At 47.4% G+C, this 26,633-nt stretch overlaps 1 protein-coding gene across 2 annotated transcripts; it reads left to right on the top strand.

Moving 5' to 3' along the window:
* The first annotated feature begins 50 nt into the window (after window positions 1-50).
* On the top strand, window positions 51-26,308 carry mphosph10 (M-phase phosphoprotein 10 (U3 small nucleolar ribonucleoprotein)). Of its 2 annotated transcripts, none has more exons than XM_068015176.1 (11): window positions 51-120; window positions 4,778-5,414; window positions 11,346-11,494; window positions 16,259-16,427; window positions 17,368-17,509; window positions 17,875-17,942; window positions 19,816-19,953; window positions 23,277-23,384; window positions 24,310-24,417; window positions 24,928-25,158; window positions 26,027-26,308. In XM_068015176.1, the coding sequence occupies exons 1-11, from the start codon at window positions 53-55 to the stop codon at window positions 26,174-26,176; spliced, it is 1,968 nt and encodes a 655-aa protein (XP_067871277.1). In that variant the 5' UTR covers window positions 51-52; the 3' UTR covers window positions 26,177-26,308. The 2 variants fall into 2 exon arrangements, with proteins under 2 accessions (XP_067871277.1, XP_067871276.1); XM_068015175.1 differs by having other exon boundaries at window positions 23,274-23,384.
* Window positions 26,309-26,633: the final 325 nt, after the last annotated feature.

Genomic DNA, 26,633 nt, shown 5'->3' with positions numbered 1-26,633 from the left:
GCCGCGGGGTAAGTGTTCCGGGGACGGTCTCACTGTTACTCCGGGCGGGAAGATGGCCGCACTGACTGAGTGTGTGCGGCGGCTGCAGAGCGCGGTGGAGCGGCCTGAACTCCTTCTCAGGTAACCGCGACTCGGGAAACAGAGTGTCCGCGGGAATCTAGTGAAATGCCCTGTGGAACTGAGTTATACTGACCGGGAGTGCACAGTCTGGTGTGGAACTGAGTTATACTGACCGGGAGTGCACAGTCTGGTGTGGAACTGAGTTATACTGACCGGGAGTGCACAGTCTGGTGTGGAACTGAGTTATACTGACCGGGAGTGCACAGTCTGGTGTGGAACTGAGTTATACTGACCGGGAGGGCACAGTCTGGTGTGGAACTGAGTTATACTGACCGGGAGTGCACAGTCTGGTGTGGAACTGAGTTATACTGACCGGGAGTGCACAGTCTGGTGTGGAACTGAGTTATACTGACCGGGAGTGCACAGTCTGGTGTGGAACTGAGTTATACTGACCGGGAGTGCACCGTCTGGTGTGGAACTGAGTTATACTGACTGGGAGGGCACAGTCTGGTGTGGAACTGAGTTATACTGACCGGGAGTGCACAGTCTGGTGTGGAACTGAGTTATACTGACCGGGAGTGCACCGTCTGGTGTGGAACTGAGTTATACTGACTGGGAGGGCACAGTCTGGTGTGGAACTGAGTTATACTGACCGGGAGTGCACAGTCTGGTGTGGAACTGAGTTATACTGACTGGGAGTGCACCGTCTGGTGTGGAACTGAGTTATACTGACTGGGAGGGCACAGTCTGGTGTGGAACTGAGTTATACTGACCGGGAGTGCACAGTCTGGTGTGGAACTGAGTTATACTGACCGGGAGTGCACAGTCTGGTGTGGAACTGAGTTATACTGACCGGGAGTGCACAGTCTGGTGTGGAACTGAGTTATACTGACCGGGAGTGCACAGTCTGGTGTGGAACTGAGTTATACTGACCGGGAGTGCACAGTCTGGTGTGGAACTGAGTTATACTGACCGGGAGTGCACAGTCTGGTGTGGAACTGAGTTATACTGACCGGGAGTGCACAGTCTGGTGTGGAACTGAGTTATACTGACCGGGAGTGCACAGTCTGGTGTGGAACTGAGTTATACTGACCGGGAGTGCACAGTCTGGTGTGGAACTGAGTTATACTGACCGGGAGTGCACAGTCTGGTGTGGAACTGAGTTATACTGACCGGGAGGGCACAGTCTGGTGTGGAACTGAGTTATACTGACCGGGAGGGCACAGTCTGGTGTGGAACTGAGTTATACTGACCGGGAGGGCACAGTCTGGTGTGGAACTGAGTTATACTGACCGGGAGTGCACAGTCTGGTGTGGAACTGAGTTATACTGACCGGGAGGGCACAGTCTGGTGTGGAACTGAGTTATACTGACCGGGAGGGCACAGTCTGGTGTGGAACTGAGTTATACTGACCGGGAGGGCACAGTCTGGTGTGGAACTGAGTTATACTGACCGGGAGGGCACAGTCTGGTGTGGAACTGAGTTATACTGACCGGGGGGGCACAGTCTGGTGTGGAACTGAGTTATACTGACCGGGAGGGCACAGTCTGGTGTGGAACTGAGTTATACTGACCGGGAGTGCACAGTCTGGTGTGGAACTGAGTTATACTGACCGGGAGTGCACAGTCTGGTGTGGAACTGAGTTATACTGACCGGGAGTGCACAGTCTGGTGTGGAACTGAGTTATACTGACCGGGAGTGCACAGTCTGGTGTGGAACTGAGTTATACTGACCGGGAGTGCACAGTCTGGTGTGGAACTGAGTTATACTGACCGGGAGGGCACAGTCTGGTGTGGAACTGAGTTATACTGACCGGGAGTGCACAGTCTGGTGTGGAACTGAGTTATACTGACCGGGAGTGCACAGTCTGGTGTGGAACTGAGTTATACTGACCGGGAGGGCACAGTCTGGTGTGGAACTGAGTTATACTGACCGGGAGGGCACAGTCTGGTGTGGAACTGAGTTATACTGACCGGGAGTGCACAGTCTGGTGTGGAACTGAGTTATACTGACCGGGAGGGCACAGTCTGGTGTGGAACTGAGTTATACTGACCGGGAGGGCACAGTCTGGTGTGGAACTGAGTTATACTGACCGGGAGTGCACAGTCTGGTGTGGAACTGAGTTATACTGACCGGGAGGGCACAGTCTGGTGTGGAACTGAGTTATACTGACCGGGAGGGCACAGTCTGGTGTGGAACTGAGTTATACTGACCGGGAGGGCACAGTCTGGTGTGGAACTGAGTTATACTGACCGGGAGGGCACCGTCTGGTGTGGAACTGAGTTATACTGACCGGGAGGGCACCGTCTGGTGTGGAACTGAGTTATACTGACCGGGAGGGCACAGTCTGGTGTGGAACTGAGTTATACTGACCGGGAGGGCACCGTCTGGTGTGGAACTGAGTTATACTGACCGGGAGTGCACCGTCTGGTGTGCAACTGAGTTATACTGACCGGGAGTGCACAGTCTGGTGTGGAACCGAGGTATACTGACCGGGAGTGCACCGTCTGGTGTGGAACTGAGTTATACTGACCGGGAGTGCACCGTCTGGTGTGCAACTGAGTTATACTGACCGGGAGGGCACAGTCTGGTGTGGAACTGAGTTATACTGACCGGGAGTGCACAGTCTGGTGTGGAACTGAGGTATACTGACCGGGAGTGCACCGTCTGGTGTGGAACTGAGTTATACTGACCGGGAGGGCACAGTCTGGTGTGGAACTGAGTTATACTGACCGGGAGGGTTGGTCTGGTGTGGAACTGAGTTATACTGACCGGTAGGGTTGTTCTGGTGTGGAACTGAGTTATACTGACCGGGAGGGCACCGTCTGGTGTGGAACTGAGTTATACTGACCGGGAGGGCACAGTCTGGTGTGGAACTGAGTTATACTGACCGGGAGGGTTGGTCTGGTGTGGAACTGAGTTATACTGACCGGTAGGGTTGTTCTGGTGTGGAACTGAGTTATACTGACCGGGAGGGCACAGTCTGGTGTGGAACTGAGTTATACTGACCGGGAGGGCACAGTCTGGTGTGGAACTGAGTTATACTGACCGGGAGGGCACCGTCTGGTGTGGAACTGAGTTATACTGACCGGGAGGGCACCGTCTGGTGTGGAACTGAGTTATACTGACCGGGAGGGCACAGTCTGGTGTGGAACTGAGTTATACTGACCGGGAGGGCACCGTCTGGTGTGGAACTGAGTTATACTGACCGGGAGTGCACCGTCTGGTGTGCAACTGAGTTATACTGACCGGGAGTGCACAGTCTGGTGTGGAACCGAGGTATACTGACCGGGAGTGCACCGTCTGGTGTGGAACTGAGTTATACTGACCGGGAGTGCACCGTCTGGTGTGCAACTGAGTTATACTGACCGGGAGGGCACAGTCTGGTGTGGAACTGAGTTATACTGACCGGGAGTGCACAGTCTGGTGTGGAACTGAGGTATACTGACCGGGAGTGCACCGTCTGGTGTGGAACTGAGTTATACTGACCGGGAGGGCACAGTCTGGTGTGGAACTGAGTTATACTGACCGGGAGGGTTGGTCTGGTGTGGAACTGAGTTATACTGACCGGTAGGGTTGTTCTGGTGTGGAACTGAGTTATACTGACCGGGAGGGCACCGTCTGGTGTGGAACTGAGTTATACTGACTGGGAGGGCACAGTCTGGTGTGGAACTGAGTTATACTGACCGGGAGGGCACCGTCTGGTGTGGAACTGAGTTATACTGACCGGGAGTGCACCGTCTGGTGTGGAACTGAGTTATACTGACCGGGAGGGCACAGTCTGGTGTGGAACTGAGTTATAGTGACCGGGAGGGTTGGTCTGGTGTGGAACTGAGTTATTCTGACCGGGAGGGTTGGTCTGGTGTGGAACTGAGTTATACTGACCGGGAGGGCACCGTCTGGTGTGGAACTGAGTTATACTGACCGGGAGGGCACCGTCTGGTGTGGAACTGAGTTATACTGACCGGGAGGGCACCGTCTGGTGTGGAACTGAGTTATACTGACCGGGAGGGCACCGTCTGGTGTGGAACTGAGTTATACTGACCGGGAGGGCACCGTCTGGTGTGGAACTGAGTTATACTGACCGGGAGGGCACCGTCTGGTGTGGAACTGAGTTTTTCTGACCGGGAGAGCACCGTCTGGTGTGGAACTGAGTTATACTGACCGGGAGGGCACCGTCTGGTGTGGAACTGAGTTATACTGACCGGGAGGGCACCGTCTGGTGTGGAACTGAGTTATACTGACCGGGAGGGCACCGTCTGGTGTGGAACTGAGTTATACTGACCGGGAGGGCACCGTCTGGTGTGGAACTGAGTTATACTGACCGGGAGGGCACCGTCTGGTGTGGAACTGAGTTATACTGACCGGGAGGGCACCGTCTGGTGTGGAACTGAGTTATACTGACCGGGAGGGCACCGTCTGGTGTGGAACTGAGTTTTTCTGACCGGGAGGGTTGGTCTGGTGTGGGACTGAGTTCTCCTGACCGGGTGTGCACAGTCTGGTGTGGATCTGAGTTATACTGACCGGGAGGGCACAGTCTGTTGTGGGACTGACCCAAACAAATTTCCTCATCGAACCACAGGAGTCAACATCTTAAGGAGAAAATTGGTGGGTGGGGTAATGGAAATCCTGTAATGTAATTTATAATAAGTAGATCATCGGCTGCTGTTTGTGGCTGAGATTGTGGATTAACCCTGTTCCCCTCTCTCTCTCCTAGTGTACAGGATGGCTTGGCATCAGAGTTCACTCTTCTCACTAAGGAGCTGTATGATTTACAGAAGGTGCAAGAGGCAGATGCTGTTGTTGGAAGTCCGCTGAAAGCGTTAGTCATAGAACAGTTTGATGAGGAGCAGATCTGGCAGGAGATTGAACTGCAGAACAATTTGGTCTTAAACTATTTCGAAGAGACAGTGCCTTTTTTTCTTCAAGACCCTCTTATCAGGCTGATTGAAACAGAAGAGGTGGACATTGAGGCTTCTGAGGGAGAGTTTGAAAACAATTCAATAGAAGAGGATAGTGAGATAAAGGAGGGCAGTGATGGGGAGCAGGAAGAGCTAAAAACGCAGACAGGAAATGGAAAACATATTCAAACTGAAAAGCTTAGCGATGAAGACTCTGACCTCAACTTTGACATTGATGAAGTTGAGAAAAGGACTAAAGCCCAGGGAAGGAGTTCAAGATTTGCCACCAGCTCCGAACTAGACGATAAATTTTTTAGACTTTCAGAAATGGAAGTCTTTTTGGAGAAAGCTGAGAAAGAAGAGCAGCAGAAGAATGATGATGAAATAGATTATTTTGAAGATATTCCTTCAGAAGATGAAGAACTTGTCATGAAAACAAAGAGCAAGAGAAAGGTAATAATCTTCCAACAGTATTCAGCTCTGCTCCCTGATAGTGCCAAGTGCTGCTATGGTATGGTTTCATGGATGCTTGTCAGTCTGCGATGCATTCATTTAATGGCCATTCTTTAGGTACAAAAGGAATGAAACCAGACATCACCCGGCATCGAGCTCGGCACCGTAAACGACAACAGCAAACCCAGCCTTGTTGACACTGCATGTCTTCCTTACTAACATTTGGCAACTTGTGCCAAAGTTGGGAGAGCTGTCCCACAGACTAGTCAAGCAACAGCCTGTCCAAGTCATACTCACGGAATCATACCTTACAGACAATGCCCCAGACACCACTATCACCATCCCTGGCTATGTTCTGTCCCACCAGCAGAGGTGGCAGCACAGTGGTATACAGTCGGGAGGGAGTTGCCCTGGGAGTTCTCAACATTGACTCCGGCCCCCATGAAGTCTCATGGCTTCAACATGAGCAAGGAAACCTCCTGCTGATTACCACCTATTGCCACCACCACCTCTCCCTCAGCTGATGAATCAGTACTTCTCCATGTTGAACTCCACTTGGAAGAAGCAATGAGGGTGGCAAGGGCGCAGAATATACACTGGGTGGGGGACATAAATGTCCATCACCAAGAGTGGCTCGGTAGCACCACTACTGACCAAGCTGGCCGAGTCCTGAAGGACATAGCTGCTGGACTGCTATGTGGCAGGTGGTAAGGGAACCAGTAAGAAGGAAAAACATATTTGACCTCGTCCTCACCAATCTAACTGCCGCAGATGCATCTGTCCATGACAGTATTGGTAGGAATGACCACCCCACAATCCTTATGGAGACGAAGTCCCACCTTCATATTGAAGATACCCTCCATCATGATGTGTGACACGATCACCATTCTAAATGGGATAGATTTCAAACAGATCTAGCAATGCAGAACTAGGCATCTGTGAAGCACTGTGGGCCATCAGCAGCAGAATTGTACTCAACCACAATCTGTAACATCATAGCCTGGCATATTCCCCACTCTCCCATTACCATCAAGCCAGGAGACCAACCCTGATTCAATGAAGAGTGCAGGAGGGCATGCCAGGAGTAGCACCAGGCACACCTCAAAATGAGGTGTCAACCTGGAGAAGCTACATCCCAGGACTACTTGCGTGCCAAACTGCGCAAGCAACATGCGATAGACAGAGCTAAGAGATCCCATAACCAACGGTTCAGATTCTAAGCTCTGCAGTCCTGTCACATCCAGCTGTGAATGCTGATGGACAATTAAACAACTAACTGGAGGAGGTGGCTCCACAAATATCCTCATCCTCAATGATGAGGGAGCCCAGCACATCAGTGCAAAAGATAAGGCTGAAGCATTTGCAACAATCTTCAGCCAGAGTGCAGAGTTAATGATCCATCTCGGCCTCCTCCTGGAGTCCCCAGCATCACAGATGCCGGACTTCAGCCAATTTGATTCACTCTGCGTGATATCAAGAAACAACTTAAGGCACTGGATACTGCAAAGCCTCTGGGTCCTGACGATATTCTGCTGGACTCGGTCTGCGGCAGGTGGTGAGGGAACCAACAAGAGGGAAAAATCCTACTTGACCTCGTCCTCACCAATCTACCTATCACAGATGCATCTGTCCATGACATTATTGGTAGGAGTGACCACCGCACAGTCCTTGTGGAGACGAAGTCCCGTCTTCCCATTGAGGATACCTACCATCGTATTGTGTGGCACTACTGCCGTGCTAAATGGGATAGATTTTGAACAGATCTAGCAACTCAAAACTGGGTATCCATTGAGGTGCTGTGGGCCATCAGCAGCAGCAGAATTGTATTCAACTACAATCTTTAACCTCATAGCCCGGCATATCCCCCACTCTACCATTACCATCAAGCCGGGGGACCAACTCTGGTTCAATGAAGGGTGCAGGAGGGCATGCCAGAAGTAGCACCAGGCATACCTAAAAATGAGGTGTCAGCCTGGTGAAGTTACAACACAAGACTACTTGCATGCCAAACAGCGTAAGCAATATGCGATAGACCAGAGCTAAGCGATCCCACAACCAATGGAGCAGATCTAAGCTCTGCAGTCCAGCCACATCCAGTCGTGAATGGTGGTGGACAATTAAACAACTAACAGGAGGAAATGGCTCCACAAATATCCCCTTCCTCAACAATAGGGTAGCCCAGCACGTCAGTGCAAAAGATAAGGCTGAAGCGTTTGCATCCACCTTCAGCCAGAAGTGCCGAGTTGATGATCCATTTCGGCCTCCTCCTGAGGTCCCCAGCATCACAGATGCCAGTCTTCAGCCAATCCAATTCACTCCGCGTGATATCAAGAAATGGCTGAAGGCACTGGATACTGCAAAGGCTATGGGCCCTGACAACATTCCGGCAATAGGACTGAAGACTGGTGCTCCAGAACTAGCCACGCCTCTAGCCAAGCTATTACAGTACAGCTACAACACTGGCATCTACCCAGCATTGTAGAAAATTGCCCAGGTATGTCCTGTACACAAAACGCAGCCAATTACCGCCCTAGCAGTCTACTCTCGATTATCAGCAAATTAATGGAAGGTGTCATTGACGATGCTATCAAGCAGCAATTACTCAGCAGTAACCTGCTCACTGATGCTCGGTTTGGGTTCCACCAGGGCCACTCAGCTCCTGACCTTGTTACAGCCTTGGTCCAAACATGGACAAAAGAGCTGAATTCTAGAGGTGAGAGTGACTGCCCTTGACCGAGTATGGCATCAAGGAGCCCTAGCAAAACTGGAGTCAATGGGAATCGGGGAAAACTCTGCTGGCTGGAGTCATACCTAGCACAAAAGAAAATGGTTGTAGTTGTTGGAGGTCATTCATCTCACTCCCAGGACATCACTGCACGAGTTCCTCAGGGTAGTGTCCTAGGCCCAACCATCTTCAGCTGCTTCATCAATGACCTTCCCTCCATCATAAGGTCAGAAGTGGGGATGTTTGCTGATGATTGCACAATGTTCACACCATTTGTAACTCCTCAGATACTGAAGCAGCCCATGTCCATATGCAACAAGACCTGGACAATATCCAGGCTAGGGCTGATAAGTGGCAAGTCACATTCGTACCAAACGAGTGCCAGGCAATGACCATCTCCAACAAGAGGGACTTTAATGTTCAATGGCATTACCATTGCTGAATGCCCCACTATCTTCATCCTAGGGGTTACCATTGACCAGGGCGGCACAGTGGCGCAGTGGTTAGCACCGCAGCCTCACAGCTCCAGCGACCCGGGTTCAATTCTGGGTACTGCCTGTGTGGAGTTTGCAAGTTCTCCCTGTGTCTGCGTGGGTTTCCTCCGGGTGCTCCGGTTTCATCCCACATGCCAAAGACTTGCAGGTTGATAGGTAAATTGGCCATTATAAATTGCCCCTAGTATAGGTAGGTAGTAGGGAATATAGGGACAGGTGGGGATTGTGGTAGGAATATGGGATTAGTATAAATGGGTGGTTGATGGTCGGCACAGACTCGGTGGGCCGAAGGTCCTGTTTCAGTGCTGTATCTCTAAACTAATAAAAAGAAACTTGAGCAGCCATGTAAATACTGTAGCGACAAGAGCAGGTCAGAGGCTGGGAATTCGGCAGTGACTAACTCACCTCCTGCCTCCCCAGGGCCTGTCCACCATCTACAAGGCACAAGTGAGGAGTGTGATGGAATACTCTCCACTTGCCTGGATGAGTGCAACTCCAACAACACTCAGGAAGCTCGACACCATCCAGGACAAAGAATCCTGCTTGATTGATACGCCATGCACCACCTTCAACATTCACGCCCTTCACCACCAATGCACAGTGGCAGCAGTGTGTACCAGCTACAAGATGCACTGCAGCAACTCACCAAGGCTCCTTCGACAGCACTGTCCAAACCTGCGACCTCCACCACCTAGAAGGACAAAGGGCAGTGGATGCATGTGAAAGCCACCACTTGCAAGTTCCCCTCCAAGCCACACACCATCCTGATTGGGAACTATATCGCCGTTCCTTCACTGTCACTGGGTCAAAATTCTGGAACTCCCTTCCTAACAGCACTGTGGGTGTACCTACACCCCAAGTACTACGGGGGTTCAAGAAGGGAGCTCACTGCAGCGCCCACATCCCATGAACGAATAAAAAATTAGGTTTGATGCAGTGAGTATCGACGAGCTATTGGATTGTGGGAGGCAATACAGTCTTCACCCTATGTCCAAACACTCACTGCAGTGTGACCAGGATCAGAGAGCCTAATTGATTTGTTTTCCTCTCTCTAGCCCAAGGCCGCAGGGGAAATTCTACCCCTTGCCATTCTTGAAACTGAGATTATTCAACACACTGGGCAGCTTCGCTCAGTACCACACCAGACCATGCATTTTACTGCTGACCCCTTTGGAGGGAACTGAAGTAAAGATTTTTAATGAACTACCACTAGCTGATCCACCATGATGCTGCTTATAGACAAAAACATTTTCCTGTCTGGTCCTGCAGCTGTCTCTGCATTTCTCCCTTCGCCCACACTGGAAGCAGATTTCAATCATATAGCTGATCTGGAAACTGGGGTGCATTACCTGGAGGTGTGAACGTGAGCACACACTCATATATCCAGTGACCCCCATAGCTGGGTTATAGAGAGGCAGCTGCTGCTGGTGATTCCACCATTCCATGGGGCTTAATGTGGGCTTGGACTCTGGGCCGCACAGTGAAATGCACTCACATTTTATGCTTGTAAAGAAATCTCAGAACCTGCAAAGGGAAGAAACCTCTGCTTGCCAGTTGGTGGCTATACTGCTGGTGTGAAGGAGGGAGTTCTGCAGTGATCTACATAGGATCAAGGTGGCTCCTAGATGACATGTTGAGAAGGAACTAAGTCAATCCCCTAGTGTCTGTAATCTGAAGCTTGTAGATCCACAGTACTCTGGGACTTCGTTGCTATTAGAGTCATATATGGCACAGAAGGAGGCTATTCGGCCCTTCGAGTCCATGCCAGCTCTCCACAGAGCTATCCAGTCAGTCCCACTCCCCTGCTGAAACCCCATAGCCCTGTACATTTATTTCCTTCAAGTGGCCATCCAATTTCCTTTTGAAGTCATTGTATTGTGACCTAGACGGATTGAACTGTTGCTAGGATCGGGATTCTCCCACTAGGCTGCAGATAATACTGTTAATAAGGTGTGTGGATTCAGTTGGTTAAACTGCAGCAGGGCCCTTGAGTTCCTCAGCTCTTCCTGTCAACCTGACTCTCTGGACTTGGCTAAGTGGGGAACGTCCCTACGGAGACACCGTGCCGACAGGAATCTACACCTGTAGGGTTCTCTGGTTCAGTTTGAAGACATCTGGATTAGTCCAGAGACATTTCATCATTTTTTTTCTTGCTTTCACTTGCTCTCACTCACTCACCACCCCCCCACCCCCACACATATCTGAATCACAAGGGCACTGGAGAAAGGTGTAACAGCGAGAGTGTAATCCCTTCAATAAATATCAGTGGTGTAGATTGGAGAGGTAGGGTGGGAGTGCACATAGTCAGATAGTTAAACTATACAGACCCTTGTGTCTCAGACTCTTCCCTCTAAACCTCTCAGCACACACATTGTGCATTCTTTTCCTCTGAGCAAACAGGCACTGCCTATACTCCTGGCAGGGTATTGTGGCTCTGCATTCCACCTCTCTAATCATTGCTGAGATCAGGCACATCTCCCCCTTGAAACATGGGGATCGGTCAGCCATTGGCTGGTCCCTGTACACCTGCTTGTCACAGTCTGTACACCTAATTGGTGAAGGTGTGAGAACAGCTTGGTTGCCTGTCCTTTCTGTGGGAGTAAGTGATGATGGAGGGTCGCTGTACCCAGTGATGCTGTGTGACGTGAGCTCAGTGTAAGGAACTCTGGAATAATGTTTTTCCATATTTGAATTTTGTTTCCTATTTGTCAGACTAAGAGTTCCAGGAACCTGCAGTACAAAGATTTCTTCGACCCAGTTGAGGGTGAGGAACCTGTGGTAGAAGATGGCGATGAGGAGAATGAAAGTGATGAGACAGAACGGGAACCTGAGCCAAAAGAATTTGAGGAAGAAATTGATGAGTATGTTTTCTGAAGTTGATTTCTCCATTTTCTCCGCCCTCGCTAAGACATTGGTGCAGGATCCAGCTGAAGAGTCACTGACGCCCCTCTGATAGTTCAAGTGACTGTTCCTGTCTTGGACCATCTCTTGGAGATGGTGAGTGTTGGCCGACTATTTGACAGTGGATGACAGGTGGAATTTAAAACCCCTCAATCGGATCACCGCTCCCCGCCCCCCCCACCTTTCATCACTTGGGAAATAACCCAAGTTTGCCCATTTCCCTTGTTCCACATATGGGAACATAGGAGCAGGAGTAGGCCATTCAGCCCTTTGTCCCCGTGTCATCCACAAACTTGGAAATATTACACTTGGATCCCACATCCAAATCATCGATATAGATTGTGAACAGCTGGGGCCCAAGCACTGATCCTTATGTTACCCCACTGGTCACAGCCTGCCAACCTGAGAATGACCTATTTATCCCTACTCTCTGTTTTCTGCCTGTTAGCCAATCCTCAGTCCATGCTAGTACATTACCCCCGATCCCATGCGCTTTAATTTTGCTTAGTAACCTCCTATGTGGGACTTTATCAAAAGCCTCTGAAAGTCCAAATAGGCCACATCCACTGGTTCCCCCTTATCCATTCTGCTAGGAACATCCTCAAAAAAACTCTAACAAGTTTGTCAAACATGATTTCCCCTTCTTAAATCCATGTTAACGCTGCCCAATTAGACCATTATTTTCTAAGTGTTCAGTAGTCACATCCTTTATAATAGATTCTAGTACTTTCCCTACTACCGACTGTAGTTTCCAGTTTTCTCTCTCCCTCCTTTCTTAAACAGTGGGGTTACATTTAAAACCTTCCAATCTGCAGGCACCATTGCAGAATTTATAGAATTTTGAAAGATAATCACCAATGCATCCATTATCTCTGTAGCCATCTGTTTCAACACTAGGGTGAAGATCATTGGGTCCCGGGGATTTGTCAACTTTCAGCCCCATTAATTTCTCCAATACTACTTTTTTACTAATCCTAGTTTCTTTCAGTTCCTCATTCTCACTAGACCTTGGATCTCAATTATTTCAGGGAGACTTGAATCTTTCTCCTTGAAGAGACACAAAGTAATTATTTAGCTTCTCTGCCATTTCTCTATTTTCCATTATAAATTCTCCTGTCTCTTCCTGTAATGGACCCACATTTGTCTTTGCCAATTTTTTTCCTTTTTACACATCTATAGAAGCTTTTACAATCTGTATTTATATATCTTGCTAGTTTACATTTATATTCTATTTCTCTATCAATTTCTTGGTCCTCCTTTGCTGGATTCTAAAATTCTCCCAATCCTCCGGCTTACAACTTTTTTTGGTAACTTTGAACTAATACTATCTTTAACTTCCTTTGTTAGCCACAGCTGACTCGCTTTCCCTATTGGGTTCTTTTGCCTTAAAGGAATGTATTTTTTTTGAAAACCATGCATTAATTCTTTAAATACTAGCCCTTGCATATCTACCGTCAAACTTTTTCATGAATTTGTCCAATCCACCACAGCCAACTTTCTCCTCATAACTTCATAATTGCTCTTGTTTAGATTTAAGACCCTAGTTTTGGATTGAACTACATCTTTTTCAAACTTAATGGAAAATTCGATCATACTATGGTTACTTTTCCCTAAACGTTCTTTTGCCACCAGATTATTAATTAGCCCTTTCTCATTGCATAATACTAGATCCAAAATAGCCTGTTCCCTAGTTGGTTCCTCAACATATTGCTCCAGAAAACCATCAGACACATTCCAAGAATTATTCTTCTACAGCATTGGTGCTTTTTAGATTTACCCAGTCTATATGTAGGTTGAAGTCATCCATGATTACTGCATTGCCTTTGCTACATGCACTTCTAATTTCCTAATTTATACCATGGCCTACATTACCACTACTGTTTGGTGGCCTGTAAACCACTCCTACCAATACTTTTTGTCCCTTGTTGTTTCTTAGCTCCACCCAAACAGATTCTACATCCTGTCCTTCCGATCGAAGATCCTCTCTCACTAATGCACTGATCCCATCCCCTTATTATCAGCACTACCCCATCTCCTTTTCCTTTTTGCCTGTCCTTCCTTAATGTCGAATATCCTTTAATATTCCGTTCCCAGTCTTGGTCACCCTGCAGCCACGTCTCCGTAATGGCAATTCAATCATACTCGTGCCATCAACTCACCTACTTTGTTGTGAATGCTGTGTGCATTCAGACAGAGTGCCTTTAATTCTGCCTTTTTAACACTATTCTGTATTTTGACCCTGGTTGGTTCTAGCATTTGTTTCTGCTGCTTTCCACTTTCATTCACAGCTTTTCTACTTCCCATAACCAGCTTTGTTTTTCTTCTATCTGAATTCCCTCGCAGGTTCCCAACCCCCTGACAAGCTAGTTTAAACCCTCCCCGACAGCACAAGGAAATCTTCCCAAGAGGATATTAGTCCTGGTCCTGTTAATGTGTAACCCGTCCATCTTGTACAGGTCCTACCTGCCCCAGAACCAGTCCCAATGCCCCAGGAATCTAAAGCTCTCCTTCCTACACCATTTTTCCAGCCATGTGTTCATTCGCTCAATCTTCCTATTTCTATACTCACTAGCATGTGGTACTGGGAGTAATCCTGAGATTACTGCCTTGGATGTCCTGCTATTCAACCTCCTTCCTAGCTCCTTAAATTCTGCTTTCAGGATCTTATCCCTCTTTCTACCTATGCCATTGGTGCCAATGAGGACCATGACTTCTGGCTGGTCACCCTCCCCTGAAAAGTGTCCTGTAGCCACTCCATGACATCCCTGACCCTGGCACCAGCGAGGCAACATACCATCCTGGAGTCATGTCTGTGGCCACAGAAATGCCTGCCTGTTCTCCTATCGAATTGCCTACCTCTACTCCCCTTCCACCCCTCCCCTTCCACCCCTCCCCTTCCACCCCTCCCCTTCCACCCCTCCCCTTCCACCCCTCCCCTTCCACCCCTCCCCTTCCACCCCTCCCCTTCCACCCCTCCCCTTCCACCCCTCCCCTTCCACCCCTCCCCTTCCACCCCTCCCCTTCCACCCCTCCCCTTCCACCCCTCCCCTTCCACCCCTCCCCTTCCACCCCTCCCCTTCCACCCCTCCCCTTCCACCCCTCCTGTGCAGCTGAGCCACTTGTGGTGGTGAAAACTTGGCTCTGGCTACATTCCTCTGACAGACCATCACCCTCACCAGTATCCAAAATAGAAAACTTGTTAGTGAGTTAGACTCAGAGGACTCTTGCACTACTTGCCTGGTCTTTCTAGGTTGCCTAGCAGTCACCCATTCCCTCTCCGGCTGCATGCTCTTAATCTGCGGTGAGACCACTTTGTTAAACATGCTAGCCACATAGTTTTCAGCTTCGTGGATGCACCACAGTGACTCCAACCTCCGCTCGAGTTCCAAAACGCGGAGCTCAAGTTTTTGCAGCTGAAGACACGTCCTGCACATGTGATCGTCTAGACCACGTGAAGCATTCATGGCTCCCCACATGTCCCAAGATGGGCATTCCACTTAGCCGAGCTGTCCTGCTATGCCTTAAGCTTGCTTTCAGATTATTTACTTTAAACTGGAGACTAGAAAGTAGAATGTAAAATTACTCACCAAGCAGCTCCTTCTGTGTGTATAAGGTGGCGCAGTGGTTAGCACCACAGCCTCACAGCTCCAGCGACCCGGGTTCAGTTGTGCGTACTGCCTGTGTGGAGTTTGCAAGTTCTCCCTGTGTCTGCGTGGGTTTCTGCCGGGTGCTCCAGTTTCCTCCCACAGCCAAAGACTTGCAGGTTGATGGGTAAATTGGCCATTGTAAATTGCCCCTAGTGTAGGTAGGTGGTAGGAGAATGGTGGGGATGTGGTAGAGAATATGGGGTTAATGTAGGATTAGTATAAATGGGTGGTTGTTGGTCGGCACAGACTCGGTGGGCCAAAGGGCCTGTTTCAGTGCTGTATCTCTAAATAAAAAATAAATAAATAACATAAGATTTCAAAAAAAAACTTTTACCTTTTTTTCTATAATCCAATTATTAACCCACCTTTCCTAAAAGTAGTGAATGTGTCTGTTTGTAAAGAGCTTGGCACTTACACTAGATACTCACCAATCAATCAGCTTACGACTTTGCTGTGACGTCATGGATTTTTTTCAAACTCAGCGCGCTAATTCCAAGGAGCTCCCAATGTTTGCCTCTCCAACTCCCAGGTGACTGTTGGGGCGCTGGACTTTTTCCAGACACCATACTCCAGAGAGGATTGTTTACGCCACAGTACTGCCTTGGTTTTATATTGTGTACCTTATGATGAAGCCCAGCATCCCACTGGCCTTAACTGTTCTCCTTTTACATCTGCTCTGGCTTTTTTAATGATATGTACCTGCATCCCTGAAGCTATTTATTTGTGTACAAATAGTCAGGGCATTGAGACCAGATGTAGAAGCCCAACAAATGCTCTGACTGAGATCAGCGATAGGATGGTGTCTGGGCCACTAGATTCACAGGGACCAGGTCCTCAGAACCATTGTCAATGGAGACCTGCAGAAGCTGTTGAAAGAATTATAAGAAACAGTGCTCCAAAAATAGATCTGTGTCACACACCCTACCTGGTAATCTGTAAGAATTTGATTTGTGGTATCATGCTTAATTAGCAATGAATAGCATAAGTACAAGCTGAATATAAATACATTCTTTTTACACAGAGTATAGATCCTGTATTTCTGTGTTGTATTAATTTGGTTTCCTTTCTGTGACCCAGAGACCAGGAGGAGTTGGAGGAGTCCAAGAGAGGCCAAGACACCAAGAGACCCCATAAGAAAGTCAGCTTTAAGCTGTTAGATGATAGTGACGGGGAGGAATTGGCCGATGTGATAGGAGGAAAGCAGCCAGAAGAGACAAAATCGGCCTTTGAAAAACGCCAAAATAAGGTGATTATTGGAATTACAATTAATTCAGGCACAGACCACGATGGCTACCACAACCTGCAACTAAAAAAAGTCCAAAACACTTCCCCAGGATGTAAAACAAAATATAGGTGTTGAGTCCACAAAGGAGTTATTGGGGAGATGACCAAAGGCTTGGTCAGAGATGAGTTTTAAGGAGGGTCTTGCAGATGAAGAGATTTAGAGGGAATTGCAAAGCTTAGAGCCTTAATGGCTGAAGCTACGGCTGCCAATAGTGGGGTGATGGGAGTGGGGGAAACATTTGGGACTGACGGAGGATTGGATGATTTGTGGTGGTGGTGTGGGGGTTGGTGTATGACTGAGAAGATTACAGAATTAGGGAGGGGAACAACTGGAAGAGATTTAAATATGAGGATGAGAAATTTAAATTTGTGGGGGGAGGGGGTGAGGAGTGGAGTTAGAAGTCTTTATACAAGAAAGATGTGAAAAATTAGGTGTTTCTCCGCAGATGCTGTCTCACCTGCTGGGCATTTCCAGCATTTTTTGTAATTTCAGATTTCCGGCATCTGCAGTATTTTGCTCTTGAAAAATTAGAGCTGATTTAATTACAGAAGTTAAGAAACGTGTTTAAAATAATGAAGGGATTGGACGGAATTCTCTGTGATTGAGTGATATACGTGTAAGATTAAATGTAAAAGTACTAGGACAGAGAGCAGAAGAAAAATATTTACTCCGGCTTGAGAAGTTGTGGGGTTAAGTGAGAGAAGCAGAGACCATGCCACTGTTTAGAAATAGGTTGGATCAGTGGGTGAAGGGACAAGATGGTAACATGGGATTAGAATACACTTTGTGTGGAGAGTACGGACCAACATGGGCTGGTTGGGTCGAATGGCTGGTGTCCAGTTTGTAATTTCTATATAATGTAATTCGGCAGATAACCAGCAATGTGTTTTGTTTCCTATAGCTGAATGCACAAATCCAGCAGCTGGAGAAATCTGCCTTGGAGCAGAAGCCTTGGCAGCTCCTGGGAGAGGTCAGTGCCCAGAAGCGACCAGAGAACAGCCTGCTGGAGGAGGACCTCCTGTTTGACCATGCAGTCAGGAAGGGTAAGTCTTGCCTCCACACACTCACATTGCAACAGGGGTGGAGGATGGGCACTGATCACTCATTCAGACAGCAGTGTATTTTTGGTATGTCTGGTATGACAGTGCGTTTACTAGCAAAGCAATAATCAGTGTTGTAGAAAAGCAAAATACTGCAGATGCTGGAACTCTGAAATAAAAACAGAAAATGCTGGAAACTCTCAGCAGGTCAGGCAGGATCTGTGCAGTCAAAAACAAGAGTTGTTTCAGATCTGTGACCTTTCATCAGAGTTCATAATTCTGATGAAAGATCATCGACCTGAAACATTAAGCTGTGTTATAGTTTGCTTTCTATTGAGGTTGTGCTAATTTCTGATCTCTGTTCTCAGCTCCTGTTATCACTGAAGAGACAACACTTCAACTGGAGGATGTTATTATCCAAAGGATTAAAGACCAGGTCAGTGGAAGACTCCATCATTAATCCTGGACCAGCTTATTTATAAAGGGTCAAGAGTTTTAAAATAAATGGAAGAATCTAATTAAGTGTAATTTGTAGATGGTCTCGTGTTTTAAATATTAGTCTAGTAGCTGCAGTACTTGAATTTAAACTGGGAGACAAACAGAGTCAAGGTTTCAACTAACATTTAGTTTGGGTTCGCACTGTGTGAGGAAGAGTGTAACACTCTAGAATATCTCCTGGTAGATTGACCAGAACCACTTTGGCTGAGTCTAGGGTCTCTCCACCGCCTGCCTCATTGTCACTTCCTCCTAGCAGGAGGTCCATAATATTTCAGGAAGGTTGAAAAAAATAAATTCCTTTCTAGAAACTTCCCATGCTTGCCAGTGTGCACAGCTGATTGATAGAAAGGAGGCTGTATGATCCAGCCATAATTTGTACCGTAAATCTGATTTCACACAGACACTCTCTACTGAATCTTTGAGTTGCTGTGACAATCAGTGAGAGAGTGAAGACTGTAAAACCTGCACTGGCACCTCCATCTCTGACCTACACAGGCCAGTTTATTGACGAGAGCATTCTCAACGGGGATGGGTGGTAGGTGGTGAATGATTTAAACATTGGTAAAGGCTGACACCAAGAAGGCTGTGAAATAAGTTACTCAAGAAAATCTCCCACCTAATGGCTTGGGCCACATAGCCTGGTATGTCTAGCAACTGATGGCTTGGAATATTCTAACTGTGCATTGGTGCCTAATTGCATGGGCAGCTTGTGCTTGCCAAGTGGTGTATTCACACGTTTCACCCACTGGAGTGCTACAGCTACAGTGTGATTTCATTTAAACATAAAAACAGTAGGAAAATAGATTCTTAACCTAAAGTAGAATGAAGTGTGAAAAACACAAAAATAAAGTGCAGATGATGGAGTGGAAAATGAAGATATTGTAAAGAGTGGAAGATAGTGGGGTTGTTGGAGTGGGATTAATGATTCATGTATATATAAAATTTATAATGAAGTGTGTGCATGAATTACTGCTATCCCTGATTAAAAAAGATCATTCTCACCCCTGGGATCTGGGAGGTGTATTTGTGTAATTAGATTGAGAATATCACTCCATTTCATATGGAAGAGCAAAGAAATAAGTAGTGAGTTTCATAGAGCAGTTCAAAATGTTAAATGGGATAGATGAGGCAAACAGATGTCAATAATTTCCATTGGTCAGTAGATGTTTCGATAAGCCAATGTGCCAGGGTGGAGGAAGTTTCTCAGTTATCAGAAGGTGAATGCTTTGATCGGCACAAGATTTAATATAATATTCTAATTGCTGTAGTTGAAGATAGGACAAGAAAGAAGGAAAATGGAACTGCGGAAAATCAGATCCTAAGAAAAGCCTAACTTTGACTCATGTGACAAGAGCTGAATGTTCCCTCCTGGGATAAAATAACTTTCCACCCAACAGAAATAACACAGAATGCTGGAACGGATATAGTGCGTCAGTCAGCAGCGTAGGGTAGAAAGGAAGGAGCGCGGGCAGTGGCTGGACCAGTTTGGCCTGGAGATGAAGCTGTGATGAGGGCTGGCCATCCCGAGTGTTCATTGCCTCTTCACTTTGCGGGATTGATGTATGTCCAGCATTTCTTGTTTCAACCAGGATTTGGTGAGGTGAATGTTCAGTATTGATATGTTTACACCACTTTAAATAGTGGATTTTCCACAAGGTTCCTTTCAACTCGTCCACAGCCATGTTGCAATCTGTGGAATGAGACTGTTTCTCTGCACCATTTCTGTTTTGTAAGTTCTGTGGATTGCAGCCACTAAAGGATGCACATTGATCAGTTGTTGATGGATAAGCATGGTGTGCTCTGCATTACAGGCCTGGGATGACGTCGTACGTAAGGAAAAACCAAAAGAAGAGATCTTTGAATACAAAAAGCGACTCACCTTAGACCATCAGAAAAGCAAGCTGAGTCTGGCGGAAATGTATGAGCAGGAATATGTAAAGCAAACTCAGGTAATAAGCTTAGGTAATCTCGGGAGGCACAAACACCTTTGGGTTTAAATAATTTTGAACAAGGGATTGATTGATCTGAGTGGAAGTGCTACAGTTTCAACACCTAAGCTAGACACAGGAAACCAGACCAGGATCTGGCTCAGCAGTGAGGCCTTGCACAGTTAAATGGTCTGGCAACACTCACTAACTGGCCTCACACATTAGATGAGCATTTGGGTGTGGTAGCAGGCTGGAGCTATTCCATGTGCAACTGTATCCCAGTGAGAGTCAGCACCTTCAAGGACTGTCCCCCAGTGAGAGTCAGCACCTTCAGGAACTGTCTCCCAGTGAGAGTCAGCACCTTCAGGAACTGTCTCCCAGTGAGAGTCAGCACCTTCAGGAACTGTCTCCCAGTGAGAGTCAGCACCTTCAGGAACTGTCTCCCAGTGAGAGTCAGCACCTTCAGGAACTGTCTCCCAGTGAGAGTCAGCACCTTCAGGAACTGTCTCCCAGTGAGAGTCAGCACCTTCAGGAACTGTCTCCCAGTGAGAGTCAGCACCTTCAGGAACTGTCTCCCAGTGAGAGTCAGCACCTTCAGGAACTGTCTCCCAGTGAGAGTCAGCACCTTCAGGAACTGTCTCCCAGTGAGAGTCAGCACCTTCAGCAACTGTCTCCCAGTGAGAGTCAGCACCTTCAGCAACTGTCTCCCAGTGAGAGTCAGCACCTTCAGCAACTGTCTCCCAGTGAGAGTCAGCACCTTCAGCAACTGTCTCCCAGTGAGAGTCAGCACCTTCAGCAACTGTCTCCCAGTGAGAGTCAGCACCTTCAGGAACTGTCCCCCAGTGAGAGTCAGCACCTTCAGGAACTGTCCCCCAGTGAGAGTCAGCACCTTCAGGAACTGTCCCCCAGTGAGAGTCAGCACCTTCAGGAACTGTCCCCCAGTGAGAGTCAACACCTTCAGGAACTGTATCCCAGTGAGAGTCAGCACCTTCAGGAACTGTATCCCAGTGAGAGTCAGCACCTTCAGGAACTGTATCCCAGTGAGAGTCAGCACCTTCAGGAACTGTATCCCAGTGAGAGTCAGCACCTTCAGGAACTGTATCCCAGTGAGAGTCAGCACCTTCAGGAACTGTATCCCAGTGAGAGTCAGCACCTTCAGGAACTGTATCCCAGTGAGAGTCAGCACCTTCAGGAACTGTATCCCAGTGAGAGTCAGCACCTTCAGGAACTGTATCCCAGTGAGAGTCAGCACCTTCAGGAACTGTATCCCAGTGAGAGTCAGCACCTTCAGGAACTGTATCCCAGTGAGAGTCAGCACCTTCAGGAACTGTATCCCAGTGAGAGTCAGCACCTTCAGGAACTGTATCCCAGTGAGAGTCAGCACCTTCAGGAACTGTATCCCAGTGAGAGTCAGCACCTTCAGGAACTGTATCCCAGTGAGAGTCAGCACCTTCAAGAAAGGAGATAATTGGCAAATATTAAAGCAATTGTATCAAGCAGAAAGATTGGTGAGGATTCCTAGGGAAGGGAGTGTAGATAGTCTCAGTCATCTCATTATCAGAAAGGAGGAGGTGTTGTGTGTCTTGCAAAGCATTAAGGTAGATAAGTCCCCAGGGCCTGATGGGATCTACCCCAGAATACTGAGGGAGGCAAGGGAAGAAATTGCTGGGGCCTTGACAGAAATCTTTGCATCCTCATTGGCTGCAGGTGAGGTCCCAGAGGACTGGAGAATAACCAATGTTCCTTTGTTTAAGAATGGTAGCAAGGATAATCCAGGAAATTATAGGCCGGTGAGCCTTACATCAGTGGCAGGGAAAATTATTAGAGAGGATTCTTCGGGACAGGATTTACTTCCATTTGGAAACAAATGGACTTATTAGCGAGAGGCAGCATGGTTTTGTGAAGGGGAGTTCGTGTCTCACTAATTTGATTGAGTTTTTTGAGGAAGTGATGAGGGAAGGGCGGCGGATGTTGTCTATATGGACTTCAGTAAAGCCTTTGACAAGGTCCCGCATGGCAGACTGATACAAAAGGTGAAGTCACATGGGATCAGAGGTGAGCTGGCAAGATGGATACAGAACTGGCTCGGTCATGGAAGACAGAGGGTATCAGTGGAAGGGTGCTTTTCTGAATGGAGGGATGTGACTAGTTGTGTTCCGCAGGGAACAGTGCTGGGACCTTTGCTGTTTGTAGTATATATAAATGATTTGGAGCAAAATGTAGCTGGTCTGATTAGTAAGTTTGCGGACGACACAAAGGTTGGTGGAGTTGCGGATAGTGATGAGGATTGTCAGAGGATACAGCAGGATATAGATGGGTTGGAGACTTGGGCGGAGAAATGGCAGATGGAGTTTAATCTGGACAAATGTGAGGTAATGCATTTTGGAAGGTCTAATGCAGGTGGGAAGTACACAGTAAATGGCAGAACCCTTAGGAGTATTGACAGGCAGAGAGATCTGGGCGTACAGATCCACAGGTCACTGAAAGTGGCAACACGTGGATAAGGTAGTCAAGAAGGCATACGGCATGCTTGCCTTCATCGGTCGTGGCATAGAGTATAAAAATTGGCAAGTCATGCTGCAGCTGTACAGAACTTTAGTTAGGCCACACTTCGAATATTGCGTGCAATTCTGGTCGCCACACTACCGGAAGGACGTGGAGGCTTTGGAGAGGGTACAGAAGAGGTTTACCAGGATGTTGCCTGGTCTGGAGGGCATTAGCTATGAGGAGAGGTTGGATAAACTCGGATTGTTTTCACTGGAACGACGGAGGTGGGGGGCGGCATGATAGAGGTTTACGAAGTTATGAGCGGCATGAACAGAGTGGATAGTCAGAAGCTTTTTCCCAGGGTGTAAGAGTCAGTTACTCGGGGACATAGGTTTAAGGTGTGAGGGGCAAAGTTTTGAGGGGATGTGCGAGGCAAGTTCTTTACACAGAGGGTGGTGAGTGCCTGGAATTTGTTGCCGGGGGAGGTGGTGGAAGCAGGTACCATAGAGACGTTTAAGAGGCATCTTGACAAATACATGAATGGGAAGGGAATAGAGGGATGCGGACCCCGGAAGTGCAGAAGGTTTTAGTTTAGGCAGGCATCAAGATCGGCGCAGGCTTGGAGGGCCGAATAGCCTGTTCCTGTGCTGTACTGTTCTTTGTTCTTGTTCTTTGAATGTGAATAGTTGCTTTTTTGACAGTAATGTGATTTTTAGAAGAATTAAGTTGTAGTTGATAAATTGCAGTTGCTGTGAGTCGGAGTGCGAGATTACAGGCTATGGTCATATGGGGTATATGAGGTAACAGGTGGCTGTAACCATGTCAGGTTTTTAACTCAACTTTTATTATTGCAGCAGAAGTCTGAAGTGGAGGAAAACCTTCAGCACACAGAGATCCAGAAGATGATGGATTCCCTTTTCCTCCAACTGGATGCACTCTCCAACTTACAGTTCACACCCAACCCAGTGAGTAAACAAAGCAGTGTAACATCAGAGACTGAGCAGACCCTGCCACGGCAAGAGTGCAGCTGTAGTCGACTTCCAGGCTAATTACCCTTGCTGCATTGCTTGGTGTATGATATTCTGTCTGACTGGAGCTGGCTGGCTGCTGGAGCGATACAGATCAGCAAGATCCACACACAATTTTTGGATTGTGCTGAGTTAGCAGATTTCAGCTGCGTGCAGCCAGAGGAGAAGCACACTGTGCCTTAGCACTCCTGGAAAGGGGAAAATCACCTCGAATTCCTGCTCCGCATGACTGGACTGTGACCCTTGCTGGAAAATGTTTGTTCTGAACATCCATTGAGAATGGGATCATATTCTGCTGTGATGCTCCCATGGTTGGATATCTCACAATATAGGCTCACACATGACAAATAGCCACTTCGATGTGGTACCATGTGAGCAATGCCTGTGGTTACGATAGCCAATGAGAGTGCGGGTCTTCAGAAGAGAAGAGAAATCTGTAGCTCAATCTGGTAATATAAACCCTCAGTGTAGGAGGAGAATTGAATATTCAGATTTTGGCACCAAAACCTGAAACTCTACAATTCAAATGCTCAATGTTTCCTTTGACATTTTAACTTTGCTATTTATGTAGATGACTACTTGCTGTTTGGGTGCAGTCAGTTTGTGACTCTGTACACACTTACCCTAAGGCCAGGTTTATTCCTGCAGCCCATAGCACTCTGACTCTGTGATCTTTGTGCTGTGCAGAATTCAATATCTAGCACCTGCAGAATCTGGAGGACGGGTCACTGTAAGCACCTCACCCCATGAGGCTTAAGCGGGGCACGGAACTGGCAGTGAGCCAGGGTGATGGGGGAAGGATTGCTTAAACTTTCTTGGTAATCAAGGGTGAGCTTGTAACAATACTTATTTTTTTTGCCAGCCTGTACCTGAAGTGAAGGTGGTCTCTAACCTGCCGTCCATCAGTATGGAGGAGGTGGCACCAGTAAATGTCAGCGATGCAACTCTACTGGCGCCAGAAGAGGTCCAGGTAAGAGACTAAAGAAAAAGGTAATGTAAAGACACACAGCACAAAGCCCCTCCCTAGAGTGGCCCTGAGCCCCGCAGTGCCCAGCCCAGAGTGGCCCTGAGCCCCGCAGTGCCCAGCCCAGAGTGGCCCTGAGCCCAGCCATCCTTGAGTTAACTGATACTAGCTGTGGCAGGGGTGCTACATCAGCCTTTGAGCTATTGGTTTTAGAGAAGGAACCTGAGCTTGGAGCCCTGCTCCTGTTCGTGCTGGTGACACAATGTTGGAAAGCAAGCATGCCCACTTGGTGTGAGAGCAGGATCAGGATTTGGCTCGGCTATGAGGCCCCTCGTGGTTGAGATTCAACACATTCGATTGGCTATGCTGTAGTCTGTGAGGCTGTATTGGGGAAGGGTGCGATGATGGGCAGCTGAAGAGGCTGCATTGTATGAACGCTAGTTTATTATTGTGTTGAATGAGATGCGAGACCTGCAGTTGGTATCTGAGCAGGGCTGATTGGGCTGGTAATTACAGGAAAAGAGCCGAGCTGGGGACCTCCAGGGAGACACAGAAAAGACAGCAACAGACAAGAAGCGGGAGAGAAGGAAGAAGAAGAAACTGAAGCGTCTCCGATTGAGGGAGAAGGAGACACGTCAGAAAACGTTGGAGAAGCTGAATGTGAGGCTGAGCAATAAACAAGTGAAGGAAAAGAATGCTGAGAAAGTGAGGAAACTGACCCAGGAAGGAAAGGCTATACTGCTGAAGGTGAGTGTTAACATATGGCGATTAATATCAAGGAGCAGGCTGGCAGTGTATTGAGGCTCTTTAATTTGTCTCTCATTAACTGGAGAAGGAGAGATGAAATTAATGTTACAATGTTTTATTTGCTCTGAATGATTGCTCCTTGTGGCAGTAAATTACCCTGAGTGTCATTGTTCCTGTTCAGAGCAAGGAGCAACTGAATAAACTCGCAGCAAATGTTTCTTTTGCATAATGTTCAGTCCAACTTCCTTTCACATACTGCAGTGCAATTTCGAACAGACACTCTCCTCATAGGTGTCATTTAACTCGCACTCATTCCTCATCAAAGTCTGTGTAGTTTCAGAAAAATACTGCCCTTATTAGAAAATACTCAGCAGGTCTGTCAGCATCTGAGTGAGAAAAGATAGGTTAATGTTATGGTGCGGTCCTTGTATAAAGAGCCCACCTAAAACGCTAACCTACCCTTTTTGATCTGTTGTGTATTTCCAGCATTTGTTGTTTTATCTCTAATCCTTGAATCTGTTCACTTGCCCAAATGGCATTGCACCTCTCTCCATACCTTCTCATTCTTACATAAAGCCTCTCTCTTAACCATCATGTACTGTGCTATCTCCTTTACTATCTACTCCTTTAGATAGCAGTATCTAAAGCCAATCCTTTAGATACTGCTTGAGGCCTCAGTACCCTGAATACAGGAATCTCCTGTTTATATTACTAAACCCTAGTACTAACTAGCATTGTGTAGAACAATCTGTATGTATTTTCCACTCCTTTGTTTTCCCAATGTAATTCTCCACATTGCAAGGAGGAAAATGCAGCATTTTGTATTTTGAAACTGAACTAACTCTATTTTGTTTTTAACTATTAAAAGGATGATGGGAAAGACAAAACCCTGCGCTCGTCAAAGGCCTTTTTCTCCCAGTTACAAGATCAAGTGAAAGCTGAGCTCAAAGGAGCCAAGATTGGAGCCAAGAAGCAGAACAAACACAGAGGGCTTTCAGCAAACAAGTTGAAACTTTAGTACAGCCCCCTTCACCTCTCCTACAGACTGACTCATCTGCTTCCTGGATCATCTGGTGTATAGCAAAGCATTCCAAAAACAATTCTTATTTAAAGCATGGCTGTTTCCTAATAAAATACTGAGTTTTCTCTATTCTGTATGGAGTGTTACTTTGTAAGATTCCCAGGTCCTGTAATAGAGCTGCATCAGGCACCTGCAAAACTCATAAGGACCATAATGACAAAAATAATTTATTTTCTATGTTGGATTATACCTTGCTGGTTAAAGCACACACAGGATTCGGTGGAAACTGTAATTTAAAAAAAAAATGACTGCAGAGTATATGCATCTTAGACTAATTGATATGCATAAGTTGTTTGGGAACTGTCGAGCAAACCATTCAAAGTGTTTGGAACAGATCTGTCAGTCAAACCATTCAATTCAAATACAAACAACTGTCGGGCTGTTTATACTTAAT

This window comes from Heterodontus francisci, chromosome 35 (genome assembly GCF_036365525.1).
Source record: "Heterodontus francisci isolate sHetFra1 chromosome 35, sHetFra1.hap1, whole genome shotgun sequence".
Taxonomy (NCBI): Eukaryota; Metazoa; Chordata; class Chondrichthyes; order Heterodontiformes; family Heterodontidae; genus Heterodontus; species Heterodontus francisci.
Note: the sequence above shows the minus strand (reverse complement) of the source record. Positions and strands in the feature narration are given on the sequence as shown.